General features: G+C 42.1%; 1 protein-coding gene across 4 annotated transcripts in view; it reads right to left on the minus strand.

Moving 5' to 3' along the window:
* Nucleotides 1–22,093, minus strand: part of MXI1 (MAX interactor 1, dimerization protein) — a 90,995-nt gene that overhangs the window by 36,238 nt on the left and 32,664 nt on the right. For all 4 annotated transcript variants that reach the window (XM_043519472.1, XM_043519473.1, XM_043519471.1 and 1 more), the window contains exon 3: nucleotides 12,657–12,686. In XM_043519472.1, the coding sequence (XP_043375407.1) occupies nucleotides 12,657–12,686 (30 nt within the window). The remainder of the gene's footprint in view (nucleotides 1–12,656; nucleotides 12,687–22,093) is intronic.

A 22,093-nucleotide genomic window follows, 5' to 3' on the forward strand; every position in this document is an offset into this window, starting at 1 on the left:
TTTAGCTTCTTTTAATGCAATTTAACAGCTGGAAACAAAGGAGAGCCAGCACCATGTGACCAGCCAGCACTCTATAAACCACCAGCAAGTGTTCTGCAGGCCACCAGTAGTTTACTGATGTGCAAGAAACTCAGCACAATGGGGCCCCTGGGCCTCAAGGTGCTACTGAAACAGTGGAAAATAATTATATATTCTGAGATCTTTTTAGATTGTGGAAGAGCAGGGAAGCAGAAGTAGTGCCATCACTAAAGACATTTAAAACTAGACTGGACAAAGCACAAGTAAACATTCTGCAGGGAGCAAGTCTGAGTTAGCAGGAGAAAGCACTAGATAACCCAAGAGACCAGATAACCTTTTTTTCAATGAACTATATTAATTTCCTACCTTTCCTTCTTCAAGCTCACTTCTTCCTGAAATTCAGAGACTCGGCACTCCCCATGTAGGAGCTGGGTAGTAACCACACTCACTATTGAACCAACCCCTATGTATTATGCAGAGCAAAGGATTCAATGCGCTGGGTATTTAAGCAGCGTAGGAATGTCTCTCCTGGGAGGAGGTAGTGCAGAATGTACCATCCATCAGTCTCCCAAGCGACATGTTGCTGGGAGAGCCAAGCAATCTCCCTACCACAACATATCTGTATTTGGGAGCATGGAAAAGGGAAAGTAAATACAATTATGCATCAAAGGAAAGGTCAGGCTGCCTACAGAGCCTCAAAGAGCACTGTTCTAGGCCCTTGGTAGAGCTGCAAAACATAGTGGTTGCTTAGTTACAGCTGTTCCAAGCTCTAGGTAACTTACAAATTCCCCTTGTGGAGGCATGCTAGCTTCCAAACTGTCTCCTGTTGTCTTCAGCCATGTGCTGAGAGGTAGGAATGGGAGAACATCTACCCACACGCTCCCCCACCTTCAGAAACTTGTATCAGACCTGGCTTAGCCCTTACAGGCATCAGCACTTTTCCCCCTCCACAACCAGCCACTCAGGTTGGCACACACTTCTGCTCTTCTTCACCCCCACATAACACTGATCCCATTCCCCCTTATAACTAACACACCCCCTTACTTCTGCCAACAGTGTCCTCTCCCAACATGACCACATCCCACCAGCTCAGCGATTGGGGATGGGAAGGCAGTAAGTTAAGACACACAGAGCTGGGTTCAATCCCCAGCTTCTGCCACTGAGTCACGGTGTGACGTTGGGACCTTTTCTGCCTCACTTTCCCCTGATCTGTATCCATTTTCTGGGAGGCAACGATCTCTACTTCTATGAAATGCTTTGAGATCTACAGATGAAAAAATGCTATATACATAAATTATACTAGAAAACAATTCAATACTTCACTGGACAGTGGCTTAAATCAGTGGTTCTCAACCTATCCAAACTACAGTCCTCCTTTCAGGAGTTTGAAACCCAAACCCTGCTGCCTGGGGCTGAGGCCTGAGCCCCACCGCCTGGGGCTGAAGCGTGTAACTTAGCTTTGCAGGACCCTCTGTAGCATCGGGCCCCAGGAAATTGCTCTACTTGACGCCCCCTAATTCTGGTCCTGCACTTGCAACCCCTCAAACCCATCCCATCACCCCAGGTTGAGGAACTCTGATCTAGATGAGTGGCTGTACCCCCTAGAAGATCTCTGTGTACCCTGAGGGGTATGCATACCCCTGGTCAAGAATCACTGGCTTAAATTAAGGCATATTCCCATTAGGAAGAATTGTGCAATGAAAAAGAACAGCAGAAAAAGGTATTCCTGAATGTACATGACATGACTACTTTAAATGTAAGCACATTTTAAAATACACACCAGAATACAAGACACTCCCGTTCCCTTTTTATGCCCCTGCCCCGTACCAATGTTCTCTCTCGTGTCATGTTCTTCCTTGCCCATGTTAGTTTGTAAGCTTTTTGAGGCAGGAATCACGTCTGATGTCTGAGAAGGATCAGGCATACCTATGACGCTGTATAAGTAACAGGCATGAGGATTTCAAAAGTGCCTACATGATTTAGGCAATGTGAAAGTCAATGGAATGCATACTCCTAAGGGTGCTTCTACACTGCAAAAAAAAAAAGAGACACAGCAGCAAGTCTCAGAGCCCGGTCAACTGACTCGGGCTCATAGGGCTCATGCTACAAGGTTAAAAGCAGCAATGTAGATGTTCTTCCCTGGGCTAGAACCTGGGCTCCGAACCCAGGGAGGGAGGAGTGTCTCAGAGTCTGGGCGCCAACCCAAGTGATAACATCTACATTGCTGTTTTCAGCTCTCTAGCATGAGCCCTGTGAGCCTGAGTCAGTTGACCCGGGCTGGGACTCGCCAGTGAGGTGTTTTTTTTTTTTTTTTTGCAGTGTAGATGTATCCTAAGTGACTGAGGTGCTTTGAAAAGCCTGCCCTAGATCAATAATAGGTCTAAATACACAGACAGTAGGTTCTACTTGACTTTACATTAATATCTAGATTCACAACAAATGTTTATTACTTACTATAATTGTAAGTAGCGCAGCAACTTATCCTAAGAAAATGCATTTATCAGAAGAAGCGGAACATGTGTTAACCCAAATTCACAGCAGCTACTTCTAGGAAGGCAACACTGTATTTCAAGCTTATGTCCTGTTTCCATTGGAGATTTTACTGTGTTTGCTATCTAATTTACATCTGTTGATTTATCAATCCAAGTGTCCTGCCACAGGGTTGCATTACACAGTCAGTTATGAGTTGGTATAAACCTCCCGCCTCTGGAAAAGCATGTATGCTAAAGCTAGTCTCGCAACTTTCCCCATTCACCACAGTCCCCCTCTCAAGAAACTAGGTCCTCAACCTAGACTTCTGGGCAGAATAACAGCAAAGTCATCTGATGCTGGCAAGAGCTTTTTTTTTTTTTAAATAAATCATGCTGCTTTATGTATTTTTCTCTCCAAGATAAATAATTAACAGGGGAAGAACAATCTTACTTACAATCTTGGTGCACTTCAGGCAGTGTAAACCACAAGGCCACACTTGAAAGGCTGCCACAAATATTTCAAACTCAACACACATTGGAAGAGACACATGGGTCACACACAACACTGGGATCCAGGGATTTCCCGAGTTTTGTCCAGGACTGTCCATAGGCTTGGGCAACTCTCACAATATCCGTGTCTTGGCTTCCCTTCTATAAAAAGAGGACAATACCAACCTCCCAAGGGCATCATGAGGCTTTATTAAGAGCTCTGAAGATAAAGAGCCCTGTGTAAGAGATAATACACATTTCTGGACAAATAAAATCTCAGACAGGCAATAACAGAGCCAACAGGCTTCCCTATCACACTGCTGAAAGCTAGGTGGGGATGTGGCACTGGTATAGGTATGGCCTGTGTTATCAGATAGTTGCCCTTGCTAATGCTGCAGGTGGTCTCCCTGGCACTAAGGAACAGGAGGAGAATTCCTGACTCCTAGCTGCACATTGCCCATTTAATTGTTTTAATGCTGTCACATGTGCTGTTTGGGAGTCAACCACAGAGTATTTGCCCACAGCTGTGCAAACCGCTTTTGTGCAAGAAAGAGATGAAGGGGGCAATATGGAGAGACAAAGATCAGGGAAGGACAGAGCTATTCACAGCCAAACAACCTCAACTAGACTAAAATAATGTTAAGCAGAGGTTGCTCCTCTCCCCTGGACTATTTCAAGAATCTCCGTTACAGGGAGAGTTTGCTTAGATACCACAGCTCATGGGATGCATAAGCCACCCAACTCTTTGGCCCCCTAATAAGAGAACCAGCTCAGCTCTAGCATCTAGGCCCCGAGGCTTCACGCTCGTTCTCAGCCAGGAAAAGAAGCAGTGTCCACTCATGGCCAAGAACAATTAAAATGGGCACGAAGGATGGAGGACTGCTCAGGAAAGAGTGTGGTTGCTCCACACGAGGGTGGGGGAGACTTTGGGTCAATTGTAGCCCTATGGCCCCTGGTAGTGAAGGAGGAAAGGGGACTCAGGGGACATTCAGAGACATAGGAAGAATATAAGAACTGTCATATTGGGTCAGATTAGTGGGCCATCTAGCACACTATCCCGTCTCTGACAATGGGCAGTACCAGAGCTTCAGGCAGAGTGTGCAGAACAAGGCAGTTGGAGTGATCCATCCTGTCTTCCCCTCACAACTGGGGTTTAGGGTCACCCCAAGAAATGGACTGCATCCCTGACCATCTTGGCTAATAGCCATCAATGGACTGATCCGCCATGAACTTATCTAGTTCTTTTCTGAACACAGTTATCCTTTGGACCATCACAACATCCCATGGCAATGAGTTCCACAGGTTAACTGGGTGTGTGGAAAAACTACTTCCTCTTGTTTGTAATAAACCTGCTACCTATTAATTTCACGGGGGAACCCTGGTGTTTGTATTGTGGGAATGGGTAAACAACACTTCTGTAATCACTTTTTCCAAACCATTTATGATGTATACATCTCCCTCATATCCCCTCCCACCCCCTTACCATCTCTTTTCTAAGCTGAAAACCCTAATCTTTTTAGTCTCTTCTTGTACAGGAGGAGGATGAACGGGGAAATAATGAGGAAAGGAGAATGTTTTAAAGAAGGACGACGGGGGGATGGGGGGTGGAGAGAAGTATGTAACAAAGAGAAAAGGAAAAGGTTCAGTCATAGTAAGTGTGCTAGCCTGGGATGTGAGAGCTCAACCTCTGCTCCACCACAGACTTCCTGTGCAACCTCGATTTAGTCACGTAGGGCTGGTCTTCACTGGAAAATTAGATCAACCCAGCAACATCACTCACAGGTGTGAGAAATCCACACCTGAGAGATATAATTTAGCTCACCTAAGTCCCCACATAGACAGTGCTAGGTCAACAGAAGAATTGTTCCATTGACCTAGCTACCACCTCTTGGGGAGGTAGATTTACTACAGTGACAAAGAACCCACAGTTGCAGCGCTGCAGCTGTGCCACTGTAGCATTTTAAGTATAGACATAGTCTAAGTGTCTCTGTGCTCCCATTCTCCATCTGTACAATGGGGGTAACAGCACTGCCCTGTCTCACAGGGGTATGGTGAAGACCAACAGAAAGACTGTGAGGTACTCATACACCATGGTGATGGATGCCATATAAGTACTTCAGACAGAATAAAACAAAAGGAGAGAAAATGTAGGCAAGAAAGTTTTTCTATTATAAATTAAATTCCCTTGTTATCACATATATATGGGGTAGCTGCATTAGGGTAATTACAATTCCCTTTGGCATTTTTGTTCTGTTCTGCTCTTAGTATAAACAGTAGCAGGCAATCCTAACTCCTGTCAGAGTGTACAAAGCCCTTAAAGTTGTAGTTAACAGGTAGCAGGATGACCAGATGTCCTGATTTTATACGGACAATCCCGATTTTTGGGTCTTTCTTATATAGGCTCCTATTACCCCCCCACCTCCATACCGATTTTTCATACTTGTTGTCCGGTCACCCTAACTGGTAGCCCATTTCAAAAATTATATTCATTACCTCATCTTCTCTGAGGAAGGAGTTCCCCATGGGGGTTTTAGCGCTAGTGACATTTATGGACCCATGAATAACGTCAGTCACTTGAACAAGGCAAGTCATTGCATCAGAATCTATGACTCAACACTTCAACAAACAGCACTTCAAGCTATAGAAGAAAAAACCTGTGAAGCCTCTGGAGTTGGATTTGGGAAGGCCAGAGGAGTAGCCTGCCTTCCTGTATTAGTGTGCTTGCAAAACTACACTTGGAAAGTAGATTGCTCATCTGTGTACCTAGGACCAAATACTTCCCTTGTGTAATACTACCAAGTTCTGTGGAGGCTCACCATTGATAAATTTGGCCCCGCTCTTCATTTTTAGGCCCATCCATAAATGTAACAAAGACAGGAGTCATCCTAAAATAAAATCTTAGCAACATGCTGAAATGAAAACTTGAAGATGCAAGTTTCGGCAGAGATTTAAGATTCTTGATCCAGAGCTGGCTGTGGTGCATTCCAGGTTAGATACTATCTAGGTACAGATAACTATGTCTTCCACTTTTCCCTACACAGCTCCCAGGCATCTCCTGGGCCCCTTAAGACAATGAACAAACAGCAAGCCACCATTTCATACTGCTTCTATTGACTGGAGCAGAAATTATATTTAGAGCGTTTTGAATGCAATCAGTCAATCCATAGGAGGTTCCTACTTTAGAACTGCAGGTTTCCTCCAAACGTGTGGGCTCACTTTTGGGACACAAAAGAGGAATGAATACATTTTCTACACCAATTCCTCAGAGGAGTGCTAAAGAAGTGGTGGTAACTTTTCTTTCCGCATATTTGCCTCGATTTGATAATCTGGGCTCGGTATCTCTGGATGGTGACCTGATGGAAACAGCTGTGCAGGAGCTTAGGCAAGAGGAACCAAAATCAGGAATCTCCTAGCCAGTAGCCTTGTTTGTTCCTTGATGATGTATAATGAATTCTGGAAAGGTTCCCCTCACCACCATTCCTCAGAGAAAGAGCATGTTTTTGCTTGCTTTTTACTTTTAAAGCATGAGTGACATCAAATCTCACCTTCCCCATTTTTAATAGAAGTCTCCTTGGAGGACCAGAGAAACGGTACAGAAGCTTTCAGAAGGCCTCAATTTAAAGGGGTGGAATTACTGAATGTTTCATCAAAATTTATTTTCTTCCCCGTTTGTCAGATGCTTGAGTTAAACAGCAGTATCAAAAACAAAAGTATGGTGAACAATACCTTCCCCATTCAGTTTCACTCTCTGGGTATTTGTTGTACCTAGGGCTGTTGATTATCGCAGTTAACACATGCCATTAACTCAAAAAAAAATAATCGTGATTAAAAAATTAATCAGGATTAATCGCAGTTTTAATTGCACTGTTAAACAATAGAATACCAATTTAAATTTATTAAATATTTTGGATGTTTTTCTACATTTTCATATATATTGTATTCTGTGTTGTAATTGAAATCAAAGTGTATATTATTTTTATTACAAATATTTGCACTGTAAAAATAAAGGAAATAGTAGTTTTCAAATCACCTCATACAAATACTATAGTGAAATCTCTTTGTCATGAAAGTGCAACTTACCAATGTAGTTTTTGTTACATAACTGCATTCAAAAACAAAACAATGTAAAACTTTAGAACCTACAAGTCCAATCGCTAAGACTAACAAGTTTGTTTACATTTATAGGAGATAATGCTGCCCTCTTCTTATTTACAATGTCACCAGAAAGTGAGAACAGGTATATTCTATAGTATTTCCTGACTTAAGGTCTCGTGCATTTGGAATTTAGGATTTGATCATGTATTATTCATTTCTTGAACTCCAATTAAGAACACATTTTCCTAAAGGGAACACCACACTTCAAATAAATATATGTATTGATGCCAAGTTAAAGGCAATATTCTAAAAGGTAAAAGTTAAACAAAACATAATTAGGGCTGTTGATTAATCACAGTTAACTCATGCGATTAACTAAAAAAATTAATAGCAATTAATCGCACTGCTAAAACAATAGAATACTAATTGAAATTAATTAAATATTTTTGGATGTTTTTCTACATTTTCAAATATATTGATGTTTATTACAACACAGAATACAAAGTGTACAATGCTCACTTTATATTATTTTTTATTACAAATATTTGCATTGTAAAAATGATAATAGAAACAGTATTTTTCAATTCACCTCATACAAGTACTGTAGTGCAATCTCTTTATTGTGAAAGTAACTTAAAAATATAGATTTTTTTTGTTACATAACTGCACTCAAAAACAAAACAATGTAAAACTTTAGAGCCTACAAGTCCATTCAGTCCTACTTCTTGTTCAGCCAATTGCTAAGACAAACAAGTTTGTTTACATTTACAGGAGATACTGCTGCCCTCTTTTTATTTACAATGTCACTAGAAAGTGAGAACACACATTTGCATGGCACTTTTGTAGCTGGCATTGCAAGGTATTTACGTGCCAGATATGCTAAACCAGATGTGGGCAAACTAGAGCCCATGAGCCACATCTGGCCCACGGGATCGTCTTGCCTGGCCCTTGAGCTCCCGGCCAGGGAGGCTAGCCCCTGGCCCCTCCCCTGCTTTCCCCCCTCCTCCGGAGCCTCAGCTTGCGTGCAGCCAGCACTCTGGGCGGCAGGGCTGCGAGCTCCTGCTGGGCAGCGCGGTGGCATGGCTGGCTTGGCTGCCAGTCCTGGTGCTCTGAGCTGCATGGTAAGGGGACAGGGAGTGGGGGGGTTGGATAAGGGGAAGAGGGTCCCAGGGGGCAGTCAGAGGACAGGGAGTGGTTGGATAGGCGTGGGAGTCCCAGGGGGCCCATCAGGGGACAGGGTTGGGGATAGGGATTGGGGCAGTCTGGGAGCAGGGAGGGTTTGATAGAGGATGGGGTCCATGGGGGGCCGTTAGGGGCAGGAGGTCCCAGGAGGGGGCGGTCAGGGGACAAGGAGCAGGGGGGTTTGGATGGGTCAGGAGTTCCAAAGGGGGTAGTCAGGGGGTGGGAATTGGGATGGGGTGGGGGCCAGGCTGTTTGGGGAGGCACAGCCTTTCCTACCTAGCTTTCCATACAGTTTTGGAACCGCGATGTAGCCCTTGGGCCAAAAAGTTTGCCCACCCCTGCTTCATATGCCCCTTCATGCTTCAGCCACCATTCCAGGGGACATGCTTCGATGCTGATGCTCGTTAAAAAAATAATGCATTAATTAAATTCACAACTGAACTCCTTGGGGGAGAACTGTATGTCTCCTGTTCCGTTTTACCCATATTCTGCCATATATTTCATGTTGTAGCAATCTTGGATGATGACCCAGCACATGTTATTTATTTGTTTTAAGAACACTTTCACAGCAGATTTGACAAAACGCAAAGAAGGTACCAATATGAGATTTCTAAGGATAGATAGAGCACTCAACCCAAGGTTTAAGAATCTGAAGTGCCTTCCAAAATCCAAGAGGGATGAGGTGTGAAGCATGCTTTCAGATGTCTTAAAAGAGCAACACTCCGATGCTGAAACTACAGAATCCAAACCACCAAGAGAAAAGTCCACCTTCTGGTGGTGACATCTGACTCAGATGATGAAAATGAACATGCATCAGTCTGCTCTGCTTTGGATCATTATCGAGCAGAACCCGTCATCGGCATGGATGCATGTCTTCTGGAATGGTGGTTGAAGCATGAAGGGACATATAAATCTTTAGCACATCGGGCATGTAAATATCTTGCAATGCCAGCTACAGCAGTGCCATGCAAACACCTGTTCTCACTTTCAGGTGACACTGTAAACAATACATGGGCAGCATTATCTCCTGCAAATTGGAACCAAACTCGTTTGTCTAAGCAATTGGCTGAAGTAGGACTGAATGGACTTGCAAGTTCTAAAATTTTACATTCAGAAATAAAACAATGCAGTTATTTTTTGTACATAATTCTACATCTGTAAGTTCAGCTTTCATGATAAAGAGATTGCACTACAGTACTTGTATTAGATGAACTGAAATATACTATTCCTTTTGTTTTTTATATAGTACATATATTTGTAATAAAAAATACAAAGTGAGCACTGTACACATTGTATTCTGTGTTGTAATTGAAATCAACATATTTGAAAATGTAGAAAACATCCAAAAATATTTAAATAAATGGTATTCTATTGTTTAATCGCGCAGTTAATTTTTTTAATCGCTTGACAGTCCTACATATAATCAAAGGCAGGGATTCCTTAAGTCTCCTAGCCACCTAAAACCCAGATATATTACAGAAGCCCAAAATGACTATACCATTAGATTACCATCACTGCATGCTCTCTACAGCTTTTAAACTTTACCACTGAATCTGAGAGTAAAATGTACTCTTCTATTGGCTGAACCTTGCTGCACATAAGAAACAGTAACTGGTTTCCACTTTATATGCAAGATATGACTCATCTCAAAAGGGAAACAAAAATACTCACTCATTAAATAAAAACACACAAACACAAATATTTCCAACATGAGTATTAAAGATAGGCAACTACAAATTGACTTTAATCTTTTGTAAATAAAAAAACCCACCCTGATATAAACTTCAGGGCAATCACTTTATGTAAGAAACCAAATCAAAGAACATTAGAAAGGTAAAGGTCACCTTAGTATCACAGTTATTTATTTGGGTACCAAATCCACAGTCTCCTTATCAGAATCTCTGTGGTATTTTTGGTCCGTTCACCCTTCCAGAATAAAGTAACGTATGTTCCTAGCTCAAATATTTTCATTTTGCTTTTAACATTCAAATGCTTTCAGTCATCAAAGACAAACAGGACTATAATCCAGATATAGCCTAAACTTCCTCAGTCCTGCAAAAATTGAGCTAGAGAAAAACAGTGTATTTAAATGCAAGGATTAGTAAATGTTTTCTTTTTTCAGCCAGAACTCCTGCCTGCACTTGAAAGCAACTCTGTTTAATTGCTGAATGGGTTAAAGTAAAATTTAACCACACACTAGACAGACTGCTGTTAGGAGGGTGAGGGCGAGAGAACCCGAGTCAAGGACCTAATAGTGGACAATTTTGAAAATTATAGTATGTATCAATAACTGAGAGAACACTGAGATTCAAAAGGAATAATCTGTAATAACAGAAAAATGTAGCAACTGTCAGCAACAAAGCTATTAGTACCAGGGCTTTTGCCTTTGCCATAGCTAAATCTGGAGGTAGTGACATGACAAACAGCCACAGAAAATAGAATGTGATGAAAATCTACACTGGAAGCAAGCCTCTTCTCTCAGAAAACATTGCTTTGGAGCCCAGAAATATATATTTCCAGCATGAAACTCATTGTCCTATTCCCACTCATATAGACTGGGAAACAATGACAATTGCTAATTGTTTTTCTATAGTTGTAAATACCTACAGGATATCCAGTTATATGTGTATGTCACTGAATAAAAACACAACCTGAATGAGAAACCAGGGGCCCCCAAATAAACATGCATCAATTTTCATTCCTCTTGTGCCAATTTACATGCCATTGATAATTAAAATAGGTGTTCTCAATCTATATGTCCTTTAACTTGCTCATCACTGCATCTTCCACTGTAGGTTACGATAATATTAAAAAGTGGCCCATTGCTAGCTCAGTGTCAACTTCTAGAGGAACACGCTATCTCATGAGGCACCCAAGTTCAGAAGGTTCGCACAGGAACTGAAAATACCACAGACAGGAGATGTACAAAGCACTACATACCGGAGATGTACAAAGCACCACAGACAGGAGACGTACAAAGAATGGTGGTATCTATATATAGGAGGAGGGCCTGCTCAGCGTTTGCTTATGTGCACAAGGCCATTCTTCAATGGTTCTTTCCCTAAAAGAAGAAAACCCTGGGGCTTGCAGTTTCTAACATGCTGAGCCCTGATCTGCACTGACTAGGAAACAGAGCTGAAACCCTATTAGCATGTTTTCAGAAAAACTGATTTTGTTATGGTGGTAGCTTTCATCCTAGGGGAAATGGGGAATACGGAGTGTAACTATGGACATAGCAGAACAGGGGTGATAAAGATTATGCCCTACAAAGGTGGAATAGTGGGCAATTAGGAAGGTTTGAGTAAAACCACAGGAAACCAGCCTGTGATTTACAGAACAAAGAAAATTAATTCTGTAGACAAACAGAGGGGAAGGAAACAAGGGCAGTATGCATTGTGAGGTGGCCCTACAGGGACTCAAGAAGGTGGGGAAATGTCATCTTTATAGGTCTGGTCAGTGACACAAATTTATGATGAGGTTAACCATACCTCACCCCCACACCCTCCCCCATACCTCACCCGCATGAACTAATGGGAAAACGTGTGGAAGATGTAGCAACGAGCATTCGGTTGTATACTCAAAGTAACCTATCATGTGGGTTTTTCCACAGGAGCAGCTAGCACAGAAGACTCTTTCTGCTCCAACTGACAAAAAATCCAAGGTACATTTATAATGGAAACCCTGACACAACCTTACCTATACCATCCTGATTGCAATGCTATAATCTGATACGCGTGTGAACTAACTCCCGTTGTCTCAATGGTATTTATCTTATTTTAACTCCTGTTACAAAAGGGTTGAGTCATATAGCAGAGCTAGCCAAGTAACAAAACTGCAGGGCTTGCTAAAACTCCAACTCAAGGATAAAAAGGTTCTGTCCTAAAACAGGTTACGAGAGTGACACTCCACAGGAGCATTGTTAGCCAGACTTCAGATCCTCTAGACAATGGTATTTTCTTCTATGCTGTAGAGAATATTACAGTCCTGCCAAGAGAGGGCAAAAAAATAAAATAAAAGGAAAGCACTGCTCTTCAGTTCTCGGTAACATGTATTAACCAGTGCCCGAGAAACCAGATAACTTAGCAACCTCATGTAGGGACAATCACCCAATCAGATTTCAGTGTCAGGAGAAGAGGAACAGTGTTTACTCTGCATACAGATTAGTTGCAAAACTGGGTCACTTCTCGCCTTTTTTTTGGGGGGGGGGATGTGGAGAGGCAGAGAAGGGCTTCTTTTTCAAATCTTTTAGAGAGTCTTTGCCTGGACTTTAAACCCACCGGGTGCAGGGTGGAAATCCACAGCTGTCTGAGCTGATGAAGTCACACCTGCATGTGTAATGTTAAAGCATGTTACATTGACTGGGCTTTGTATTTCTTAGAACTCAGTTCATTAGCTACTTACCGGTTCTTCTCTAGTTCGTTGTGTGTAGACCTGGAAGACAAACAAAAATTTGGATTAGCTACCTTCAACCTCACAGCACAGTAATCCAATTGCTGCAACCCATAAACATTTCCAAGAGTACAACTCAGCATATATTCAACCATTTGTATATATTAAAATATTCAGCCATAACTATCCACTCCCTCTTTCTGTGAGAGATGTTTCCCATGCTAGGTCTGTATTTACTGGCTCTTCACAGATGCATTACTGTAAATTTACATCAGATATTTAAAAACGTCCAAAACCGAGAATCAAGACAATGGTGAGAGCAGAGGACAGGGAGTCAGGAATCCTGGGTTCAATTCCTGGCTTTGCCACTGACTCCATGTGTGATCACAGTTGAGTCACTTAACCTCTCTGTACTTCAGTTTGCCTATCAGTCAAATGGGAATATTGATACAACCTACCACACAGAGCTATTATAAGGCTTAATCATGTGCCTAAAATATTTTGAGATGTTCAGATGGAAGTTGCTCTGCAAAGAAACATTAGACAAGTCATTCAAAGGATCACTAGCAAGATCTATCCTACTTGCTGCCAGAGCCCAAAATTTGCCCAGCATTTGGGTATGTGAAGGTGGGATATACATACAGAGAGAAGGGTAGAGGAATGCTTCCTCCACCATGCTTGCAAGCATTACAGGGTTAAGGCAGTGCCCGTTGAATTCAAATATGGTTCCCCAGCTCACCTCCAGCACCTCTCACAACCAGGGATACCAGCACCCTCACAACACTCACAGTAGAGCATCTGTACCCTAAAAAGGTACTTAGCCTCATATTTACATCACTAGAAATATCTGAAAACATGTGTTCTTGTCTTTATACCTGTATACCATCAAGCACACCCCTGCTATTCAAACAATAACTCTCAGCTGGAAAATTAAAGCGACTAAAAACAAAAAACAGAAATCGACTAGTCTATTTTCACTGTCTGTGTGCATGATGACAACGTGAATAGACAAACTTAGGTGATGTCTACACTAGAGACAGAGGCACAGCTGTACTAATGCCGCTGAGCTACTGTGAAATCTCTCGTGTAGCTGTAGAGGTCTCCTGTTGATATAATTAAACCATCCCCAGCAAGCAGCAATAACTAGGTCAGTGGGAGAATCTCTCCTGCTGACATAGCGGTGTACAAACCACCACTTATGCTGGCAAAACTTATGTTGCTCATGGGGGTGTTTTTTTCACGGCCTTACATATTAGTGTCTTTTCATCAGTGTTTATGATCAGTGTTATTAACAGCCCAGGTAATTTTATTTTAAAATATACAAATTTTAATCGAACATGTCCCTTTAATTTAACATGTCCCATCTTAAAATAGGAGTAAATGAGCCAAGAGCTTAATAAAAAGGATCTATTTCCTGTAATTTGGCATCACATTTCTTCCGGAGCTCTAAGAAGATTATCCTGCAGAATTCCTGCAGAGAATTCTCCAGTTAGGGAACTGAATGAAGGTTCACAGCTCCAAGGGAAACCCTCTAATAATTCTAACAAATTTATTAGAGCATAAGCTTTCGTGAGCTACAGCTCACAAGTGAGCTGTAGCTCACGAAAGCTTATGCTCTAATAAATTTGTTAGTCTCTAAGGTGCCACAAGTACTCCTTTTCTTTTTGCGAATACAGACTAACACGGCTGCTACTCTGAAACCTCTAATAATTAAGTGCTTCCCAAAAAAGGAAGGGGAAAAAGTGCTGAACAGGTGTTAGGAGTTCAATAACGACCACTACTAAACCTGTAGACATTTGAGAAATAAAATAATTTTACAGAAACAAGCCCTGAAGATTAAAGCTTAACTAGCCACAGTTCAGGGCCTATAAATAGACGGACAAAATCTTTATGGCACATCAGTGGAATGCATCTGATTTGGTATCGAGCACTAGGTCTCTCAGGTTGGATCTGCATTTCAATCTGGAGGTGTAAATTCCAGCTTGAGGAGATACACCTGCACTAACCTGATGAGCACATCCACTTACACTGGTGCAGCTACGCTCTATTTTTAGCAGGCTGGCTTGTTCAATGCTAGCATGTCTTCTCGAGCTGGGAATTACACCACCAGCCATAGGCGCCAACTCCATGGGTGCTCCAGGGCTGGACACCCATAGAGAAAAAGTTAGCAGGTGCTTAGCACCCACCAGCAGCCAGCTCCCCTCTTGCCCCCCACCAGCTCCCTCTACCTTCCAGCGCCTCCTGCATGCCACGGAACAGCTGTTCCGCAGCGTGCAGGAGGCACTGAGAGGGAGGGAGAGAAGCAGGGACAGGGCATTCTTGAGGGAGGGGGAAAAAGAGGCGGGGAAGAGGCAGGGTGGGGGTGAAGCGGGGGCAAGGCCTTGGGGGGAAGGGGTGGAGTGGAGGTGGGAAGAGGCAGGAAGGGGTGGAATGAGGGCAGGGTGTGTGGCAGAGTGGGGGTTGAGCACCTCCGGGGAAAAATTAGAAGCCAGCATCTGTGCCACCAGCTCAAAGTGCAGACATACTTTTAAAGGCACAGTATACTACACAGACGCCTAAAGCTAGACAAGCTCCCAAAGTAACTGTTTTAATTTCCCATCATGCAAATCTCTAAAAAGGGGTCACGCTCAAAGTGAAAGAAAAGAAGCAATTTTTTATTCTCTTGGTTAAATGAGCAACTAATGCTGGATCTTGAGTGTACCTTTTTAATTTTGTTTTTACATACATCTTCTGACAGCTGGTAAACCTAAACACTGAGGATCAAGTTGCAAAATGTGGTCTCCACTTGGCCGTGTGTGACTGTAGATATGCAAGTCACCTGCATATGTATGATTAGTGCAAGTCTAAGTGGCAGCTGCCCATACTACTTAAACTTCTACCTTGGAGGGAGTCTCTGTGCCAACCCAATGTAGGCTGGCCTAGAGAGTAGCACTATTTAGGACAGACAAGGAGCTGACAGATTCATAATTACATGGATACAGTGGCCCTAACAGCTTCTGTAACTGACACAGAGGGCATAAATCTGCCAATTACTTCATAGAATAGAGCAGCTGCACTGCAGCCCTGTGCCCTGACTCTAGGTAAGGGGGCTCTCACACCTTTTGAGTCCCCTGTACTTCATCTACAGAAAGCCTAATTACTTGTTGGGTGAGTGAGAGTGAAGTGGCGTGCACCCCTTTTTTATGCAAGTGACAATTTAAACCAGCAAATCCCATTTGCTCATGCAACTGGATTATAAATTCTATCATTTACACATCAAATGACAGTGCTCATTAACTATCTGCAAATAACTGAACCTCCCAAAGGCTGGGTCAAGGCCCCTTTAAAATCTGACCCCAAAGTCTTTGGAACATGTTATTAGTTTTATTTACTGTATGTTTCTGCAGGAGACTTTGCACTCTTCCTGGCTATTCCATTAACAGTTATAAAGCCAAAGAGATGCAATGAATTGAATTCCTATATTATATTGAGCCAATTATCAAGGCCAGCACAGAAAGAACAAAGTTTGGCTCACTGCTGTGAACAAAATTAAAACAGCAGGTTCCTCCTATTCCTCTCACACAGGAGACTCTTTATTACCTGTCTTCTTTCCAATGAACACCACAATTCTAAGGGGGGGGGGGGTCACAGTCTTTTCATCAAGTCAGGAAATTTATGCTGCGACTTTTAACCATATCGCCTGCAAAAACTTTCCCAGAACAGCTGAATTCGAACAAAAGAAGCTCAGCAAACATAAATGGATCCTGCCAAGTTGTTACCTCTGCTATTAGCACCAGCTACATTTAAGGAAACTACAAACATTTGTCAAAAGTCAGATATCCTCGTTATCATTTAGACCCACTTGTATTTTTATATTTACTCAGCCTGGACAATGAAAATAGAAAAGGCAGTTTCTCTTCTCTTCTTTTCTGTTTATAGCCAGTTTCACTTTCTGCATCTGGCATGATTTTTCTATCTTTGGGTTGCAAACATTACAAAGATTCATTTGGATTTAAATAAGACACTGTTGTCATTGCAATGGAAAAAAATAAAATTTATGACCATGTCTGTTAATATTAAATTTTATAACAACTTTAAAAAAAATGAACCTCAAAAACCAACCACAAAATATTGGGTCTAAACTGACCCTTGAGTTTTACTTAAACAAAAAAATCTTTATTTCTCTTCTGATTAATATCAACCAGAATCTGGACATAAACCAGGCTATTGATTGCTTTTTACTTTGACGGTTAAATATTCAGAATTATAGAACACCATCAACTTTCTGATCCAACAACATGGATACAAGAGATACCACCCACTTGACAATCTGAACATTTTGTTAGTGGTTGCAAGTAATCCTAAAGTTACACCAATGAGATTAGACACATTTCTCTTGATTTTTTGTTTTATTTTGTATATTTGGCAGTGTTTGTATATAGTCAGTTTCACTGTTGATGGTATGTTGTACTTTGTGCCTCATGCATTAGGACATCACTCTCATGCACTGATCTGAGGGAGCTCACATACATGCTGCCACTCAGGCTATGCCAGAAGGTGTTTACCAGCAGCTGAGCAAAGCTGAAACTGAAGAGACAGGATCACAGAGAGAAAGGGGAGGGCCTGAGCATGTTTGCTATTGTTTTTTCTCAGCTTGTCTATATCTGCTGCTCAAAAAGGCCTTTTAAGCATCAGCAGGTGAGGAGGGAAAACCCATTAAAATTTAAAAATCCAGGACATCCTATTCAAAGTGGGCTCAATCAGAAAGGTGATTTGTTTTATACATTAATCATTTACTGAAAAAAAATTGGCAGTGTTCCTTTAAATCTAATAAAGTATCACATAAATGGAAGGACTGTTGTGATAATTGGACTTACAAATTTACTCTAATTATGAGCTCAACTCTAAAAAGTATGTGAAAGTTCATAAAATGTCAAAATAACCTGTAACAACAAATGTTAATGGCAAAAGGTACAAAAGGGAGACAGGCTAACTGAATTAGTCTAAACAAAAAGGCCACATTGATATGATTCAAGGACTGTGTTGTAAGCTTGTTAAAAACAGGAGGCATGGAGCTGGAAGTTAATAAGCCAAAATTGGTATGCCAGGTATTAGGCCTAATTGGTGGAGAAAATAATAGCTTATTCCACCCATGACTCCCTTTTTGGGTACTTAAAAGAAAGATTTTGTGGGGAAACGAATGAAAGAACAAAACAAAGATTGAAAGGACAGAAGCTACTGAAGCAAGCTTTACCTTCATGGCTGCCACCCCCCATCATATCCTGGCACCCCAGGACTTCATCTTCCTGATTCGAGATCTCGTGGCCCAAATGGGCTAGAGTGAGAGATTGACCCAGATAACATCATCACCCGGTGCCCTACTGGCTCCAGCTGAATCCCAGCCACCACCTGGGATGACAGTTATTACCATCTTTAATACTACACTACTGAACATTACACCGAGTGCTTCAGGAAAGAAAACTGAGTGTGAAATCCTTAAACATCACATCCATGACAATCTCTCCACCACCAAGTGAACAGCTATACAGTCCCTGAAATCTAACTACCAGATAGTGATCAAACCAGAAGACAAAAGGGGAGTGCCACAGCAGTCCTCATCCTCTATGACTACGTTAATGAGGCCAAACAACTCTCTAACACCACTTACTATAAAGAACTCGAACACCCTACCCCACAATTTACCCAGAAATTTAAGGATATCATCAAATCCTTCCCCAAACAACTCCAAGAGAAACACTACAAACTCATCCTCTACGGATCCACCCCAGAGACCTTCTACATGTTTCTCAAGATATGCAAACAAGGGAACCCAGGCAGCCCCATCATAAGGAATATAGGGTCTCATAGAAACCACCCTCAAACCACTCGAGACACAAAGGGACAGCTTCCTCCAAGATACAAGTGACTTCCTCAACAAATTCCGCAACACTAACAACCTCTCTCAGACCACCATCTTTGCCACTATGGATGTCACCTTCCTATATACCAACATCATTCACAATGACAGCATAGGTGCCTGCCTCAAATATTTACAAGACAGTGGACAATCCAGTGGACAGACATCCACCCCAAACACATTGCCAAACTCATCCATAACAATTTTACATACAACAAAAACACTTTGTCTAAACCATGGGAACAGCCATGACTACACTAGGATGGCTCCCCAATATGCCAGCCTCTTCATGTATCCCGTGTTGTTGTAGCCATGTTGGTCCCAGGATATGGGAAAAGTACAAAAAGAGTGTCACAGTTAAATACAAGACAGTGGATTTATAATGTCTCTTTTCCCCAAAAAGGACAGTTATTACCATCTTTGATACCATCTACATGACAATCAAACAACAGGATTTTTTTCCCCTAACTAAAATGGTCTACACCAAATTCTCTCTAACAGTGAGACACAGTAAATAATACATCTGCTCAGCCCAGTTGTTTTATTTCAATAAAATGTGTTTTCCATGGCATATGAAATTAGCCTGGAAAAATAAATGCCCATAATCAATGCCCAGTTCCAATTAACTCTCTTCAAATCAGCAGTCTCATGAATGCCTAAGGTTAACACCAAGAGACAAGGTGGATGAGGTAATATCTTTTATTGGACCAACTTCTTTTGGTGAAAGAGATAAGCTTTCGACACCCACGGACGTACAGCAAGAAATGCTTGACAGAATAGCAGCTTTATTGCTTTCCTGGGAATTCATTATAAACCATGGGGATTTTTTTATACATGTTGCATCTCCATTTGAACAGCATCACATCCCAACCTCCCAAAGAAGCAAAAATTACAGTAATGGCTGCAATCCTTTCAGTATAATAGTTTCAACAAAATACATGAATGCAAAATTCTAGTCCTTCTGGGCAAAAAGCCACCTCTAATACACAAACTGAGGAATTGGGTTTTATGCAGTGAACAAAGCAAGGTATGGGTAGAGAAGATAGAATTTACTCACAGACCCAATCCACAGGCAGGCTATGTGGCTGTGATAGAGCTTATGAAATGGAATAGCTGACTCTCCAATGGGGGAATTTAGGGCTCTGAATCTGTATAAGCACAGACCTTCAACTTAGACCACTCTGCTGTGGCAAAGAGACTCCCTCCACAGTTTACCGGGGGTGTAAAGGCTCACTGTGCCACTACTCTACTCTAAGCCCCACACACAGCTCTGCCATGAGGTTTAGGTCATGCAACTAGCTTTCTACTGGGCCTTCACAGTAGAGGGAATTTCATCCTCAGGGAGCAATTTTGGGCTGTTAGCAGAAATAAAGTATATGGCTCAGCTTTGCAAATTTAGCATAATTATTGTGTATTATTAGTAATTATTAGTATTACTGTAGCACTTAAGAACACAGTCATGGTCCAGGATCAGATGTGCTAGGTGCTGTACAAATAAAGAAGATGGTCTCTGCCCAGCAACCCCAACAAAAATCTACTCATCCCACCTTTCACTATGAGGAGGCTTATAATGAAAGGTATTTTTCTAGCCCATAATATAGTTACATTGACCGAGTTTAGGAAATACCATAATATAATACTGATAGATATTGGAACTGCCTGTGTGCCCTATCTGTCTTGCCAGTGACCTGTCATTCTGGCCACATCGCTCTCACCTCTTTATGTCCCTCCACCGGCTGCCCCTTCTCTCGAACATCAAATACAAGATTCTTGTTCTTAGTTTTACAGCCCTTCACAACTTACTTCCCAAATGCTTATCCTTTCTGGTATTCTACTGCGCCACCCCTAGGCTCTGCCAACTACTGTAACCTTTGATCACCTGTTCATCTACTCCTCTAACGCACACCCTGCCATGCCACTCTATGAGCATGTATCAGCCTCCCAGAACTAGTACATCAAATGCTGACCCCTTCTCCTTCAGATCACTCCTCAAACTTTCTTCTGCTGGAAAGGTGCCAACTGACAGTGGCTAGGCAGATGTTCAGTTATTTTATAGTCTCTATTTTTTTTAAATTAATTGATCCAGAGTCATGTAGTTGTGTACACAGGACCTGAACTTATGCCCAGTGAACTCAATGAGAGTCTTTCCATTGGCTTCCAAAGGCAGTGGATCAAACCCATAACTAGTCTATGAAAACTTGGGCCTGATCCAAAGCCCATTACAGTCAAGAGAAGAAAAGGAGTACTTGTGGCACCTTAGAGACTAACAAATTTATTTGAGCATAAACTTTCGTGAGCTATAGCTCACATGAACTTCAGCAGGTTCGGGATCAGCCCCAGCGCACTGCCTATGAATGTTACCCTCGTCTTCCATCCCCCTTTCCTTCCAACAGCTAAGATTCAGTGAGTTTGTCTTAGATTAGAAGCAGCTCATTAATATAGTGTGTTAGATCTCTTATATCAGATGATAAAATGCTTGGTTCAGGGACTATTACCATGGATTTGTACATTGCCTAGCACAATGGGACCCTGATCTTGGCTGGGGCCTTTAGGTTCTATGGTAATGCAAATCATGGTAATAGTACAGCCTATGCATGAAACAACCAAATCTTTTGTTAAGCTGGAGAGACTCATGACTGGGAGTTTCAAAGGAGCTTCAGGGAGTTAGCTGCCCAATTTCCACTGAATTTTTATGAGATTTGGGGGCCTAAACATTCTTTGGAGAAAAAAAAAAATCATCACAGCCCAAAGTCACAAATGCCACATACTACAGTCCCAGCTCAACTTCATTTATCAGTGAACCCAAACATCTCCTGGTGGGTAGCACAACAGCCATAGGTTCTTTTCTTATTCAGCATTATCGTCCAACATTAGCTTCCAATCCCCACAGACATGCTGGCCTTGGTATCTGAAGAAAATATTTTTCTACAAGGGACTAAACCGAGAAGACAGAATCGGCTAAGGTTCACATCCCAACTGACATCAGTGGAGTTGCACCAGATTAATCTGGCCCCAAGTTCTGGCTGGTTCCTTTATCACTCCTAGACTGACATCGGACTCCTTCCAAGGCTGTGATCAAAGCCTTTTTCCCAGGACCAAACGAGTCCCCTTCCAGAGTTCACATTCTCAGTCTCCAACAGGGAGCAGAGCAGGGGACACAGAGTCACTGGCATCTGTTACTGTTTACTCATACTTGCAAAAGAAGCAATGGCCATGCAGATGGTCTCAGCTACTAATCAGGGGAAAGACAGACAATGGGGAAGAGACCCTCAATAGGGAACAGGATAGCAAAGTCTTCAGACAGACACTTTAAGCAGTGTCCCTATCTAACAAAGTGTCCCACAAATCACAGCTAGGAACTCCATTGACTTTATTTTAAAGGCCTGTAGTAACACTGGATCCCAGCTTTACAGAATTAAGGATATTTTCAAGCCCCGTTTTTAGCACAGAAGCCAGGGTATCCCAAGGGGTCACAGGCCAAAGCTGCAGTAATGTTGGCACCATCTTATACTCAGCTCTAACAGGAGAGGATGGTATGTATGGCAACATAACC

This window comes from Dermochelys coriacea, chromosome 7, assembly GCF_009764565.3.
Source record: "Dermochelys coriacea isolate rDerCor1 chromosome 7, rDerCor1.pri.v4, whole genome shotgun sequence".
NCBI classification, from domain to species: Eukaryota; Metazoa; Chordata; order Testudines; family Dermochelyidae; genus Dermochelys; species Dermochelys coriacea.